The 12,532-nt window shown below is 36.2% G+C and overlaps 1 protein-coding gene across 5 annotated transcripts in view; it reads right to left on the bottom strand.

The window, feature by feature from the left end:
- The window catches only part of ATP8B1 (ATPase phospholipid transporting 8B1), a 141,740-nt gene that overhangs the window by 26,082 nt on the left and 103,126 nt on the right, over positions 1-12,532 (bottom strand). For all 5 annotated transcript variants that reach the window (XM_020994709.2, XM_020994698.2, XM_020994689.2 and 2 more), the window contains 5 exons: positions 9,665-9,853; positions 7,931-8,043; positions 5,253-5,417; positions 4,063-4,174; positions 435-510 (listed from right to left, as the gene is read on the bottom strand). In XM_020994709.2, coding sequence (XP_020850368.1) covers positions 435-510; positions 4,063-4,174; positions 5,253-5,417; positions 7,931-8,043; positions 9,665-9,853 — 655 coding nt within the window. The remainder of the gene's footprint in view (positions 1-434; positions 511-4,062; positions 4,175-5,252; positions 5,418-7,930; positions 8,044-9,664; positions 9,854-12,532) is intronic.

Genomic DNA, 12,532 nt, shown 5'->3' with positions numbered 1-12,532 from the left:
CTGTTCTTGACTGTGAGGATATGTGGTTATTACCTCAATAGTATGAGGAGCTGCCTACTATTCCTAAAACCCAAGCAGAGATGTATTTGTTAGTCTTTTTTTCAAAAGTGAAAAGCTACCAGATTAATTTACACTAAGGTATTAAGAAATTCATTAGACTCACTTCCTTTCTTCCACTTAGGAAAAACATCCTTTAAAGGGAAAGAAAGAGGAGACAGATTTTGCTCTAATAAAATAAACTCTAAGTGAGGCTCATTGGCTTTAAACTAATCATAAACTCTTAAGTACTCTGCATAATTTCCACTGCCTGACCCTGCTTTAAGGCATGTATTCTGTACCCAATTTCCCCCATCACTAGCCTTCTTATCAACTACTCTTGATTTGCCTCTCATTTGACATTTCTAAGTATCCCAGAACACATTCTCTTTACTTACTTAATATCTTCACCATAGCAGATTGTAGTGTCCTCTGTCAAAAGTTCACAAGCAAAGCCGATGTTTTCAGCTGTTTCTATAATGGGACAACATTAAGTCAAAAGATGTTCCTACCAAGTCATTCTGTGACTTGAATATAAATGGACTTTTCCAAGTAATAATGATTTTCAAATGATGAATATAGCCTGAGCACAACTTTAAAAGAGAATTTGCTACGCTAATTTTAGGCAGGAAGAAAATTTGTAAAACAGGCAAAGGTAATGTATCCAGAAACTTAAAATCCTTTACCCTTTAAAATACAGGGCATAAAAAACATCAATCATAGGTTGCTTATGTGATAGAATTTTGCCTATAAAAATGGAAAATGAATTCTTTTTTAACAATTCTAAAAATCTGAAATAATACACTCATCTTAAATATACAAGGCAATACACACTCTCGCCTAAAATAAGTATCAATGAATGAAGTACATATAATAAGAAAAAAGTCAATGGAAGGCAGAATTTTGTGCATTTAAGGAAAGTTTTAAAATTTGCCTTTTTTAGATTTCTATGATAAACAAAAAAAGGTGTTCTATTTCCAAATCCCTATGTCAACTATACGGCCTCATGTAAAAAGTCAATTAATAAGCCACTACTTTCTGATCCTAATTAACTTACTTAGGTTTTTAAGTAAGAAAATAGCTTTGGTTGTTTGTTTTTTTTCCTCTTCAGTTACCTTCCTTTTGGTATGGGTACAAAGACTTGTTAAGCCCAAAGTGAAAAATACACTGAATGGGGGAGTTAACAGGAATTTAGGATATAGAGCTATGGGTTGCTGTTTTTTCCCCTTAATATATCACCTTGTACGACTCCCCTCTCATTTTAGAGGCTTTAAGAGGTAAAATAACTAGCGTAAGGCCACATGGCAAACCAAGACTAGAATTCCAGCTTTCAGCCCTAAAACCTAGTGTTCTTTCTACTATAGCATGGAAATTTTCTGAGTGAAAGGTCTATATCTTAATCAATTCCTTTTTAATAGTTAACGGGTCAATAGGATGAGGTCTCCTTGAGGGCAGGGACTGTTTTAGTGTTGCTTTTGTCTTCCCTGCCCCCAGAACAGTGCCTGGCACTGAGTAAGCACTGAATGAAAACAGAACTGAATTAACTGGTTTTGATAACGTTTACAAATTAAAGTCACGCTTTAGTTGCCAAGGTTTTAATCAAACTACAAAATGGGCAATTTTAAAGGAAAACAACAATGTACTTTGTTAGTAAACAACTGTTCTGTTTCAAACAAAATAGTTACACATACCCCCATAAAATGCAGCACTAGATGTATATTATAGTGCAGGGTATGGGAAGAGTTGACTTGCTTGTGCATGCGTGCATGCATATGTATGTATGTGTGTGTGTGTGTGTGTGTGTATTTGTGTGCTCGCGTGCGTGTGTGTGATTTCCCCCCAATTACATGCTAAAACAATTTTTTAACATTTGGTTTTTTTTACGTTTTGAGTTCCAAATTCTATCCCTCACCCCCTCTCCATCCCCACCAAGATGGTAAACAATCAGATATAGTTTATACGTGTGCAATCATGTAAAACATTTCCATGTCAGTCATTTTGTACAAGACTCGAATAAAAGAAAAAGAATGAAAGAAAGTGAAAAATAACATGCTTCAGTCTGTAGTCAAACAATTGACCTGCTTGTTTCTGATCAACCAGTGTGGGTTGGCTCAGGCCCTGGGTGTTTTGGGGATGACAAAGCTTCTGGCTGCTTACAGACAGCCATGTATGAACCAGGGAAAAGCAAATAGAGAAAAGGCAGCTGAAAACCCAGGCTCAGGCTTGCTTATGCAAGACGTGTGCTTTACCTACCATATGTTGGAAATTCAATATTTCTGCTTGGGGAGAAGGGGATGGAAGAGTGACCCCTCTTCCTTCAACTCTCAAGGGAACATCACTTGCCACATGGTCAGAAAAAGTGAGACAGAGATAGAATAACTCCCATTTTCCATTTGGCCAATTTTTCTTTTTAGGGCATTTTTCTCCTCATTGGCTTTTTGGACCTCTTTTGACATTTGGGTTAGGCTGTTTTTTAAGGTGTTATTTTCTTCAGTATTTTTTTGGGTCTCCTTTAGCAAGCTGTTGACTTGTTTTTCATGATTTTCTTGCATCACTCTCATTTCTCTTCCCAGTTTTTCCTCTATTTCCCTTACTTGCTTCTCAAAATCCCTTTTGAGCTCTTCCAAGGCCTGGGACTGATTCATATTTTTCTTGGAGGCTTTGGATGTAGGAGCTTTGATTTTGTTGGCTTCTTCTGGTTGTATATTTTGATCTTCTTTATCACCAAAGTAAGATAATATAGTCTGACTCTTTTTGCGCTGCTTGCTCATGATCCCAGCCAATTACTTGAGTTTTAAACTCTTTGTTAAGGTAAGAGTCTGCTTCCAATGTGGAGAGTGTACTGTCCCAAGCTTCAGGGGTTTGTATAGCTGTTTTCAGAGATACTTGTAGGGACCTGTAAATTTTCAGTTCTTCCAAGGTGGTATGATAAGGGGTGAGGTGTTTACTCCTTTCCTGGCCTGTGACCACAAGTATTCCTTTCTGTCCCATAACTGTGAGGAGGGGCTCCTCTCCACAGCCACTACAAGCTCCACCACGCCAGCTGCTGGCTCCTCCTCACCCCAGCACTGCCGCCCAGAACTGTGACCCAGATCCACACACGGGCAAAGCAAGAGATTCCTGCCTCAGCACTGTCAAAGAGATCCTTGCAGCCCCTCTCTGATCAGCCACTGGATTCCCCTTCAGTCTGTGGGCCAGAAGCTCGGGAAGCAGCTGCCCACCCCCCCAGGGCCACGCTCTTGGGGAATGGAGCTGAAACCCCGCCTTCCTCTCTGACCACCGACAGAAACAGACTTTTCCCACTGACCTTCTAAGTTGTCTTTGGCATTCGTGGATTGAGGAGTCTGGAAACCTCCACAGCTGCCCGCAATTCAGTCCCCTGAGGCCTGCTCCAGGTTTGCTGTGGCCTGCGCACCCACGCTGCACTGTGCTCCCAGCCCGGTGCGATACACCTTTCTGATCAATCATCCAGGTTGTCTTGGGCTGGAAATTTGTTTCACTCTGTCTTTTTGTGGGTTCTGCTGCTTCAGAATTTGTTTAGAGCCATTTTTTATGAGTATTTGGAGGGGTTTGGGGGAGAGCTCAAGCAAGTCACTGCTTTCACTCCGCAATCTTGGCTCCACCCCCCCAGAATAACTCCCTTTTTAAAAGTAGTAATAAACTCCCTTTTCATTCCCTTTTAAAAAATTATTTAGCTCTTCATGCTTATTGGCAAATGAGATGTTTGCTTCATCATCGCCAAAGCTACTAAGTACTGAGCTAGCACACTGGTGGGGTGATCAGCAAGAAAGAAACAGAGAAAATCTGAAGAAGCCCTATTACAGCAGTAGGTATCATGTGCTGAACTGTGCAGTACAGATGAGGTGTTGGGAGTTAAGAAAAGGGAGTGATGAGTATGGGCTGGAATACCTAGGGATCACTCTAAGTTTCAGAGAACTGATATAGACATGATACAGTAAAGTGAAAGGCATCAGTCATAAATTAGATGCTGAATTCGTAAATTCACTTCTATACACAATAATTTACCTTTCTTGTCCCCAGTAAGCACCCAGATCTTAATGTCTGCTTTTGCAAGTTTTGAAATGGTTTCTGGGACACCATCTTGTAGTTTGTCTTCAATAGCTGTAGCTCCCAGCAACTGTAGTATCCAAAAATAATTGTTCAGGAACAAACAGAAATAACATGATTGAATGTAAAAAGCATCAAAGCATGCATGAATTAAGAATTATGTACATTAGCATTAGCTCAATGTTCAAGAGTGGGCCAACATCTGATATCAACCAAAAAGCTGGCTAATACTCTGTGTTCATGGTAAATTACACACACACACACACACACACACACACACACACACACACACACAAACACATACACATTACTTTCATTGCCATATGAACAATTTCATTTAATGACTAAAAGACAAATGCATGAAATATAATAATGATGACAATCATAACATATATATCAAGTAAAAATTATGCTACCATAGTTTAACTGGAATTACCAAATTCTCTGAACATTAAAAATAATTAATATATATTATATACTAGCCTTAGGATGGTAAAACAAATACCATAAATATCATACTTACCATCATCAGTCACCATAAATTAAAATCTCAATCATAAACAATATTAGTTTCTAGCGTTCAAGTTGATTTGCAAGAATAAAAACCTTGCCACTCATGCAATAACATTCATGTAATAAGAAGCACATCTTATTTTATGTAAAAATTCAATTTTAATAGATATTTTATTTTGTATTTTAAAAAAATATAGATTAAATAGTATTTTAAAATATGTTTGAAGAAAAACATAGTGCAGCTATCAGATTAGTGCCCTCCTCATTCCCTAATTAGCTCAGGAATTTTACTCTTTCCTTGATGATAGCAACTGAACTTAAATGTACTACTTCCATCCCATCATTTTCTTTTCTTTTCATTTTTTGTTAGCTAGGCAATGGGGGTAAGGGACTTGCCCAAGGTCACACAGCTAGTATTTGTCAAGTGTCTGAGGCCATATTTGAACTCAGGTCCTCCTGAATCCAGGGTCAGTGGTCTATCCACTGCGCCACCTAGCTGCCCCATCCCATCATTTTCAAGTTGTTGAAATGATCCCTTCTCCTCACATACTGAACAGAAAATGAATGGTTTGATTATGAGAACTACCTTTATTGTAATTATAAGAATAGGAAAAACTACTAAAGTTAATACTCACAATTAGATCTTTTTCAATTTCTTCATAAACTCTATCTAGGGCTTCATCGCGATTAGTCGTGACAATACTGGCAGCCATGAATTTTTTATTCCATTCTGCATACTCTTTTTCACTAATTTCTTTATAGCAAAGGCACAATGTTCTAAGTGTCTCATTTGCAAAGATCTGTTTTTATTTAAAAAGACACAAATAATTAATTTATTTGAGAATATTTGAAATATTACATGGCAGTAATGAAGTGAATTCAAGTGGTGATTTTATTAAGAATATGGATGATGTACAAACTAGATAGTAGATGAGATTAAGCATGTCTCAAAATTTACTTCACTTTTAAAACTGCCATATACTTGACATTTTTATTTTAAACAGAAACTCCTCAGGACCCAACATTCTTTCATCATTCAAATTAGCTAAAGAAAACTTTGAAGTGAAAAAACAAAATACTAAAATAATTCTATTGAAAATTTGTCATAAAGATATATTCCTGAACAAAAAAAAATCCTATCACATAATAAACCATGACTTCCACTAAACTGAACACCAAAAATTTACAACAATACTTAGTGGCAAAATGATGTTTTAGAGAAAAATCTTGACAACTTTGGCAATGTATTCCCATAAAACCCACAAGAAAACCAGCCATATCTGGACTCCAAACCAAATGACATTCCCTCAAACCAAATATGAAGCCATTATTTGAGTCTTCCCTACAGTAAAACTGGAAGGAAAAAATATTCCAGAAACTTTTCCATCATGAAGAGATCAGAATCATTATTGCTTTGAATGTGAATTATATAAAAAAAGTTCATTTACATACAATCCTCAGCTGAACTCAATTTAAAGAGCTGAATATTCAAGGATGTTGTGTAAAGATGTTGCTAATATTAACGGTTATCAACTTTTTCAAAACACTCTGATGTGTGATGTAATGTTGAATTAAGGATTATTTTTTAATTTGTACACCACAGATTATTCATCCAAAGAACTGTCCTCCTTCAAAGTAGTTAGTCACTTTGAGAATTTACATAATTATTCCAACAAAGCTACCATTAATCCCAAAATTTCAGAAGTCCTTTAAATTACAGCTTAGGAACCTCAAATGGTTTTATAATCACAAGTTAATCAAAAGAAATAGATAAAATTTTATTGACTACAAACATTTGAAATCCAGAAACATTGAGAAATACAGTGTCTACATCATAGAGGTATCATAGTATTCTGTACTGGTCAAATCACAACAAGAATATTATGCCAATTTTGGGCACGACATGTTAAGGAGGGATAGAGGCATTCCCTACTCTGATAAAAAATCCCCCAATTCACCATAATTTATGTTAGAGTGTATTTTTTTTTAAAAGGTGCCCAGAGTGATGAAGGATCTGGAAATTCTTATATGAAAAATGTCCCAGATACTGGGAATATTTCACTTAGAGAAGAGAAGGTGAATTGATATATTTTTCTTATGGCCGACCTGCTATATCTAAAGGCATGGTTTGTGTCTTGTTTCATGTTTTTATATCCCCAGTACCTAGCACAGTATTTGATGCAGTATGAGCTTAATCAATAATGGACTTCCAGTCTACAATTTACTCATGCCCAAAAGTTATATGGAAGACCTTTTTAACTATTAGAACAGTATGAAAACTCGACCTAAAAAAAAAGCAAATAAAATGACTAACAAAAGAAAAAAATGACTTCAATGGAAATGTTCTACATGAGTGTATTTGTATAACCTACATCAGATTGCTTACTGTCTAAGAGAGGGGGAAGAGAAGGGATGGATGGATAGAATTCAGAACTCAAAACAAAAAAATACTAACGTTAAATTTTTTTACATGTAATTGGGGGAAATATATATATATACATATATATGTGTGTATATATATGTATATATAAAGAACACTAGGAAAATGGAATATGCTTTCTCTTTAAATAGTGAATTCCCCATCAACCAGAGGCAGAATGACTACCACTCAATGACTTTATATAAGATATTCCTTTCATGGTTGGGAGGTTGGACTAGATGGTCCCTTCTTACTTTTAAGATTGTCTATCTAGTTTAATCTCCAACCTTATTCTCCAGAGTTGGCCATGAATGACTTTTGTCTATTTAAAAAAAAACCAAACAAAACTTGCAACCACCACAGATAATAAAAACATGCAATTCCAAAGAAGAGCTTTCAAAAATGTTTGAGGGCAGTGGTAGCATCAATAAAGTAAGTATACAGTCTTTTAGGATGACTACTTTGGGGGAACAACATCCATTTGGATGAATTCTGATATGATGATTAAAAAAAAATCAGCCTCATTGACTTATAGTCAATGCATATATGTTGTCTTGGTAAACTACACCTGGGGTGAGTGAAATAGAAGTGGTGTTAATCCTATTTTGCCTTAGGAACTGAGATGCAGTGAAGTTAACTCATTTAAAGTCACTTGGCAATTTGAGTTACCATGCTGGATTAACACATTGATTCCACTTATCATGTGACAACAGCAAACAAAGGTGTCCTCTATCAACAGACATATGCCCTATTACTATAATGACAGGGACAAAACTTAACATTTTCTTCTCTTTGATGCTTCTTCCACTAGACAATGTTGAACGACTGACGTATTAGTTGAAGTTTAACTTGACCACTTAAATTTATGAAATCAAGATAAAAAACAAGACTTACATCCAGGGCATCCTGTGTTTCCTGTTTGGTAGGATTCATTGGATGCAGCCGTTCATAAATAACAGTGTCAGCACCTTTACAATAAAGTCTAACATGACCTTCCGGTGTTCTTACTATTAATGAAAAAGAAAATAAAGCATTTAGCTATGTTCTTTGAGGCAAGCTTAACATTTCATTGGATTGTCACTATTAGAAAGCATCTTCTAAGGGTAACACCATTCATAATGACTTTTAAAGAATTGTCAATCTGTTATAATGATCAAAGACTTTTGCCCACAAAGAATTGAGCAAACCATTTAAATAAATAGGACACAACTAATAAAGTGAATGTGATAGATGCTTTGCCATTTTTCAGGACTCAAATTGAAGTTCTCCTTAACTATACCAGAACAGGGTGATTACTACGAACTTATTTGCATCAATCATTTGGGATTATCATTTACTGTCTTATGATATCTTTTATTGTTATATCGCATTAACTTTCTATGAGTGTCCTATTTCTGCAAATAAATCTAAGTTAATTAATGACAGAGTTCAAGAACTTTATTTGTTCTGTGTTGCCACAGTGTCGACAACCAAGTTCATCAGATGATCAGTACTCTATAGGTACTTATGAATAACTAAATCACTACATGATTAGATTTGATTGTTTAGAACTTTTACTTTCATAAAAAATTAAACAAGAAGAGAGGATTCTGGGGATAGTAATTCAATATCTATAAGATAAGTGGAGGTGATAAAACAAGAAGAGAGGATTCTGGGGATATTAATTCAATATCTATAAGATAAGTGGAGGTGATAAAACAAGAAGAGAGGATTCTGGGGATATTAATTCAGTATCTCTAAGATAAGTGGAGATGTGGTGTTTGACCCATTTGAGTTTCCTTCCTCTCTAACTCCTTTGTATTTATTTTGCATATATTTACATATGTACAGGTCTCTCTTGATAGAATGTAAACTTGTTGAAGGCAGGGACTTCCTAGTTTCACTTTATGGATCCCCAGTGCCTAGCACAATGCCTCACACATAGTGGGTGCTCAATACATTTTGCTGATTTATTGATTCTGTTCTCTGCTTAGTAGTCTTTCTCTTGCAAAGCACCATTTCTCCAGTGTGAGATGTACTTTTTGATTCCCAATCAAATTTTGTTCCCAAGCAGAACTCCTTTGCTTTTTTGACCTTCCCTTGTAAGGAGTGGAATATAAATATTTATGTTTAAATATAAATATAGAGCCCAGAGGCTACCTCCAACATGGCATTTATGGTGGTAATCACATCTTAAAATATTGCGTTCTCTTTCTATGCATCATCTTACGTGCCCAAGGCCAATACCCAGGGTGCTGAATCTGTTTACTACAAAGAATATCCAACAGACTAAACTGAATACCTTATATCCTGTAGCTGTCAATGTAAATGAGGTCCATGTAATACACAAGATGGGAAAAGCAACTGGACTTGCACTGATATGGGAAATTCCCAGATGAGGAAAATCTCTCCCAAAACAGGTCAGAAACTTCTCTGCAACTTAGTGTCTTAGAAAGTTCAAGAATGAAGGAAAAAATATAAACTTAACCTGTTCAAGGAGAAGACTTGAAATTTCCCCTGAGTCAAACAATTAGTTCATCAAATGTTTTTACCATGGAATCAAGCTGAATTAGACTATAGGTACATAAATTAGTTATTATAGAATGTTAAAAGTAATCCTTTGAGTAAAAGGTTTTGAGTAAGACTTACCAATTACAGACATTCTCTTTCGATCACTGTTAAAATCTAAGATTGCCAGAACATTGTATGTCCTCTCTATTCCCATCTCACTTATCGTGATCGTGTTCTGTGTCCTTGCAAGGAAGGCAAAACCAAAGTTGCGGGCAGCAGTGACTAGAGCCCCTTCATCTGGAGAAGCTGCCTGGTAGTTGATTTGCCCTAGAATGAAATATTGAGAGAATAAGACAGAGGCAAAGAGAGAGACAATGAGATGGAGACACAGTAAGACAGATAATAAGAAAGAGAAAGACAATTCAAGAGTATGGGTGGAGAAGCCAGAAGATATGTCAGAGGTGAACGAATGCATGTACAGATAGAGGCATGGGTCAGCTATCAGTTAAATGAAATGTTTCATACCAAGTTTGTATGCTTTTTAAAAAAAATATCACCAAGAACTTGTTGAGGGCTCTTAAGTGCAAGTAGCTGTATTATCATATTTAGTAAAGTATGACTCAGCCGACATCTGATCCTGATTTTCAGAGGGCTTGGATTCCAATAGGAATATTGATTCATGCCTCAGGGAAAACGAGTAATTGCTTATCTCTCTCTTTCAAATGAAAGAACTGAAACATACGGGAAAATTGTCTACCTCCAGAACCAGGATTCCAGTCAAAAAGAATATAATTCTCATACCTTGTGGCAGACTTATTTTGATATTACCATCAATTAGCCATCTGCGGCTTCTACAAAACTCCTAAAAAGTTCCCCACAGTATGTCAAAATTGTGACAGGGAAAATCTTGATGTGGAAGGGATGACTGTAGTATCTCTAATGCCTTGCATATGTGCAGGCGTTTAATGAATTTCTACTGAATTTAATTAAAGTTCAGATTTAGAATGGAGAAATAGCTTATAGTTTAAAGCAACAGGGAAGGTTTGATGAAAGGGATGGCTCCAGATTTTGATCTTGAAAGAAGGGAAGAATTTCAACAGGCAGTCATATGAGGAGAAATCATTGCAAGAATAAAGATAACAAGCAAAAAAGAAACTTAGCACAGTGCCTGGCATGTAGTAGATGTTTAGTAAATACTAGTTGCCTGACTGACATGGCAGTAAGGGATTGGGGGGTTGGTGAATATTCTAGTTGGTCTGAAACCTGGAATACTCGAAGGTATTTAGTATTTGTTAAGGTTGGAAAGATAAGCTGGGGTTGGTGCTGACGTGAAGGTCCTAGTTGTAAAGTAGGGAGTGCTGTGCTCAGATCTGTACTAGAGAAAGGTGATTCTAACAGCAATGTGAAAGACAGAATAAGGTATGGAGAATTAAGAGATAAGATAACTAGCAGTATTAAGGTAGTTCTGGAGAGAATTGATAAGTTCAAAATCAAGGAAGCAACAACACTAAAAACCAGAAATGCTTTTAGTCAGAGGCAAGAGACACTGTGAAGGTAAAAGGGACTTTCTAGATTATTGGATGTGGGGATTGAGGTAGAATCAAGAGTCAAAGATCTTAAGATCATCAGCTGTGAGCTAGAAAGAGTCTTCCAGGTGATCTTCTCAATTTCTGATGGGTTGGTCACACACGTGTCATGACCCCCCACTTTTGGAGATCCCTGATCTAGTCCAAACTCCTCAATTTATAGCTCAGCAAACTGAAGCCCGTAGAGGTCAAGTGATCTGCCCAAAGTCGCAAGGTAGTAAAAGGTAGAGTTAAGATTTGAACTCAAATTCGCTAACTCCAAATCCAGTGCTCTTTCTATTATATCACACTGACTCCAGATTTTTTCAGTGTGATAGAGTGGTTGTATCATCAACAGAAACAGGAAATCTAAGAATTACAGAATTTGGATGAAAGATAATGAATTCATTATAGAAAACGTTGAGTTTGAAATGAGCGAAAAATACTATTCCTATCTACTCAAGCCTCTAATTTCACTATGCAAAGACCCTAGAGAATTTAGTATAAACCATGGGAGAGACCTCTGCCCTCCTCCTCACAGAACTATGTACTTCCTTTGAGAATAAATGATGAGCACCATGGAGGAAACTCCATGTAGGTGCGTGTGTGTGTGTGTGTGTGTGTGTGTGTGTTTAAGTATCATCAATTATCCAAAGCCAGAGTGCCAGGTGGCTTTATGACATTGTACTTTGTCCTTATTCCGTAATGAGATATCCCTCGGCCAGTCAAACAGATTTTAACCTCTCCTTCTATGACTGAGCTGGTATCATCCGTTTGCATCATTCCTCAATAACCCTTTCCATTTCTCGACCTCAATTTGAACTCTGAACAGTTTTTATTAGACTCTGTAAATTCAGTCTAGAAAAATGGTTTACTTTGTAATTTATGGAATGATACCACACCCTGTTCCTATTTATTTGGTATTTAAACATTTCTTCCCACACGATTTATGCCCCATTGCAGATAAATTAAATCAGTGACAAATAAATACTGAAGTGTTTTTGTTGGCTATATTGATTAAAGCATGAAAGCGAGAATATTTTACAAATGGACACAGCTTATCCCTAAGAATAGAGAGGCAATGGGACTGGTTTCACTCCTTTCCTCACACCAGGGCTCTATATTATCATATCTATATCTAAGGATTTCAAAAAGCTACCATTTGTCAATGATGGATAATTTTAAGAGTACATTTTAAATTTTCTAATGTGATCTTAGACAACTAGTAGTCATAATTCTAAAATAGTTCTTAAATCTAACCTTACTTGGAAATGAAGGTTTGAAGAAGATGCTATATTTTAAGCTCAAAGGCTGAAATCATATATTTCTTGGAATCCTTTATACCTTATATAGAGAGTGAAAGCTCAATCATTATTTTTGATTAAACTCTTGAGATATTTGCTCTGTATGACAGTTATATGCAATTAAATCTTCAATATGA

This window comes from Phascolarctos cinereus, unplaced genomic scaffold, assembly GCF_003287225.1.
Source record: "Phascolarctos cinereus isolate Bilbo 61053 unplaced genomic scaffold, phaCin_HiC Scaffold_4;HRSCAF=312, whole genome shotgun sequence".
Classification (NCBI taxonomy): domain Eukaryota; kingdom Metazoa; phylum Chordata; class Mammalia; order Diprotodontia; family Phascolarctidae; genus Phascolarctos; species Phascolarctos cinereus.
This window is presented reverse-complemented; position numbering and strand designations above follow the sequence as displayed.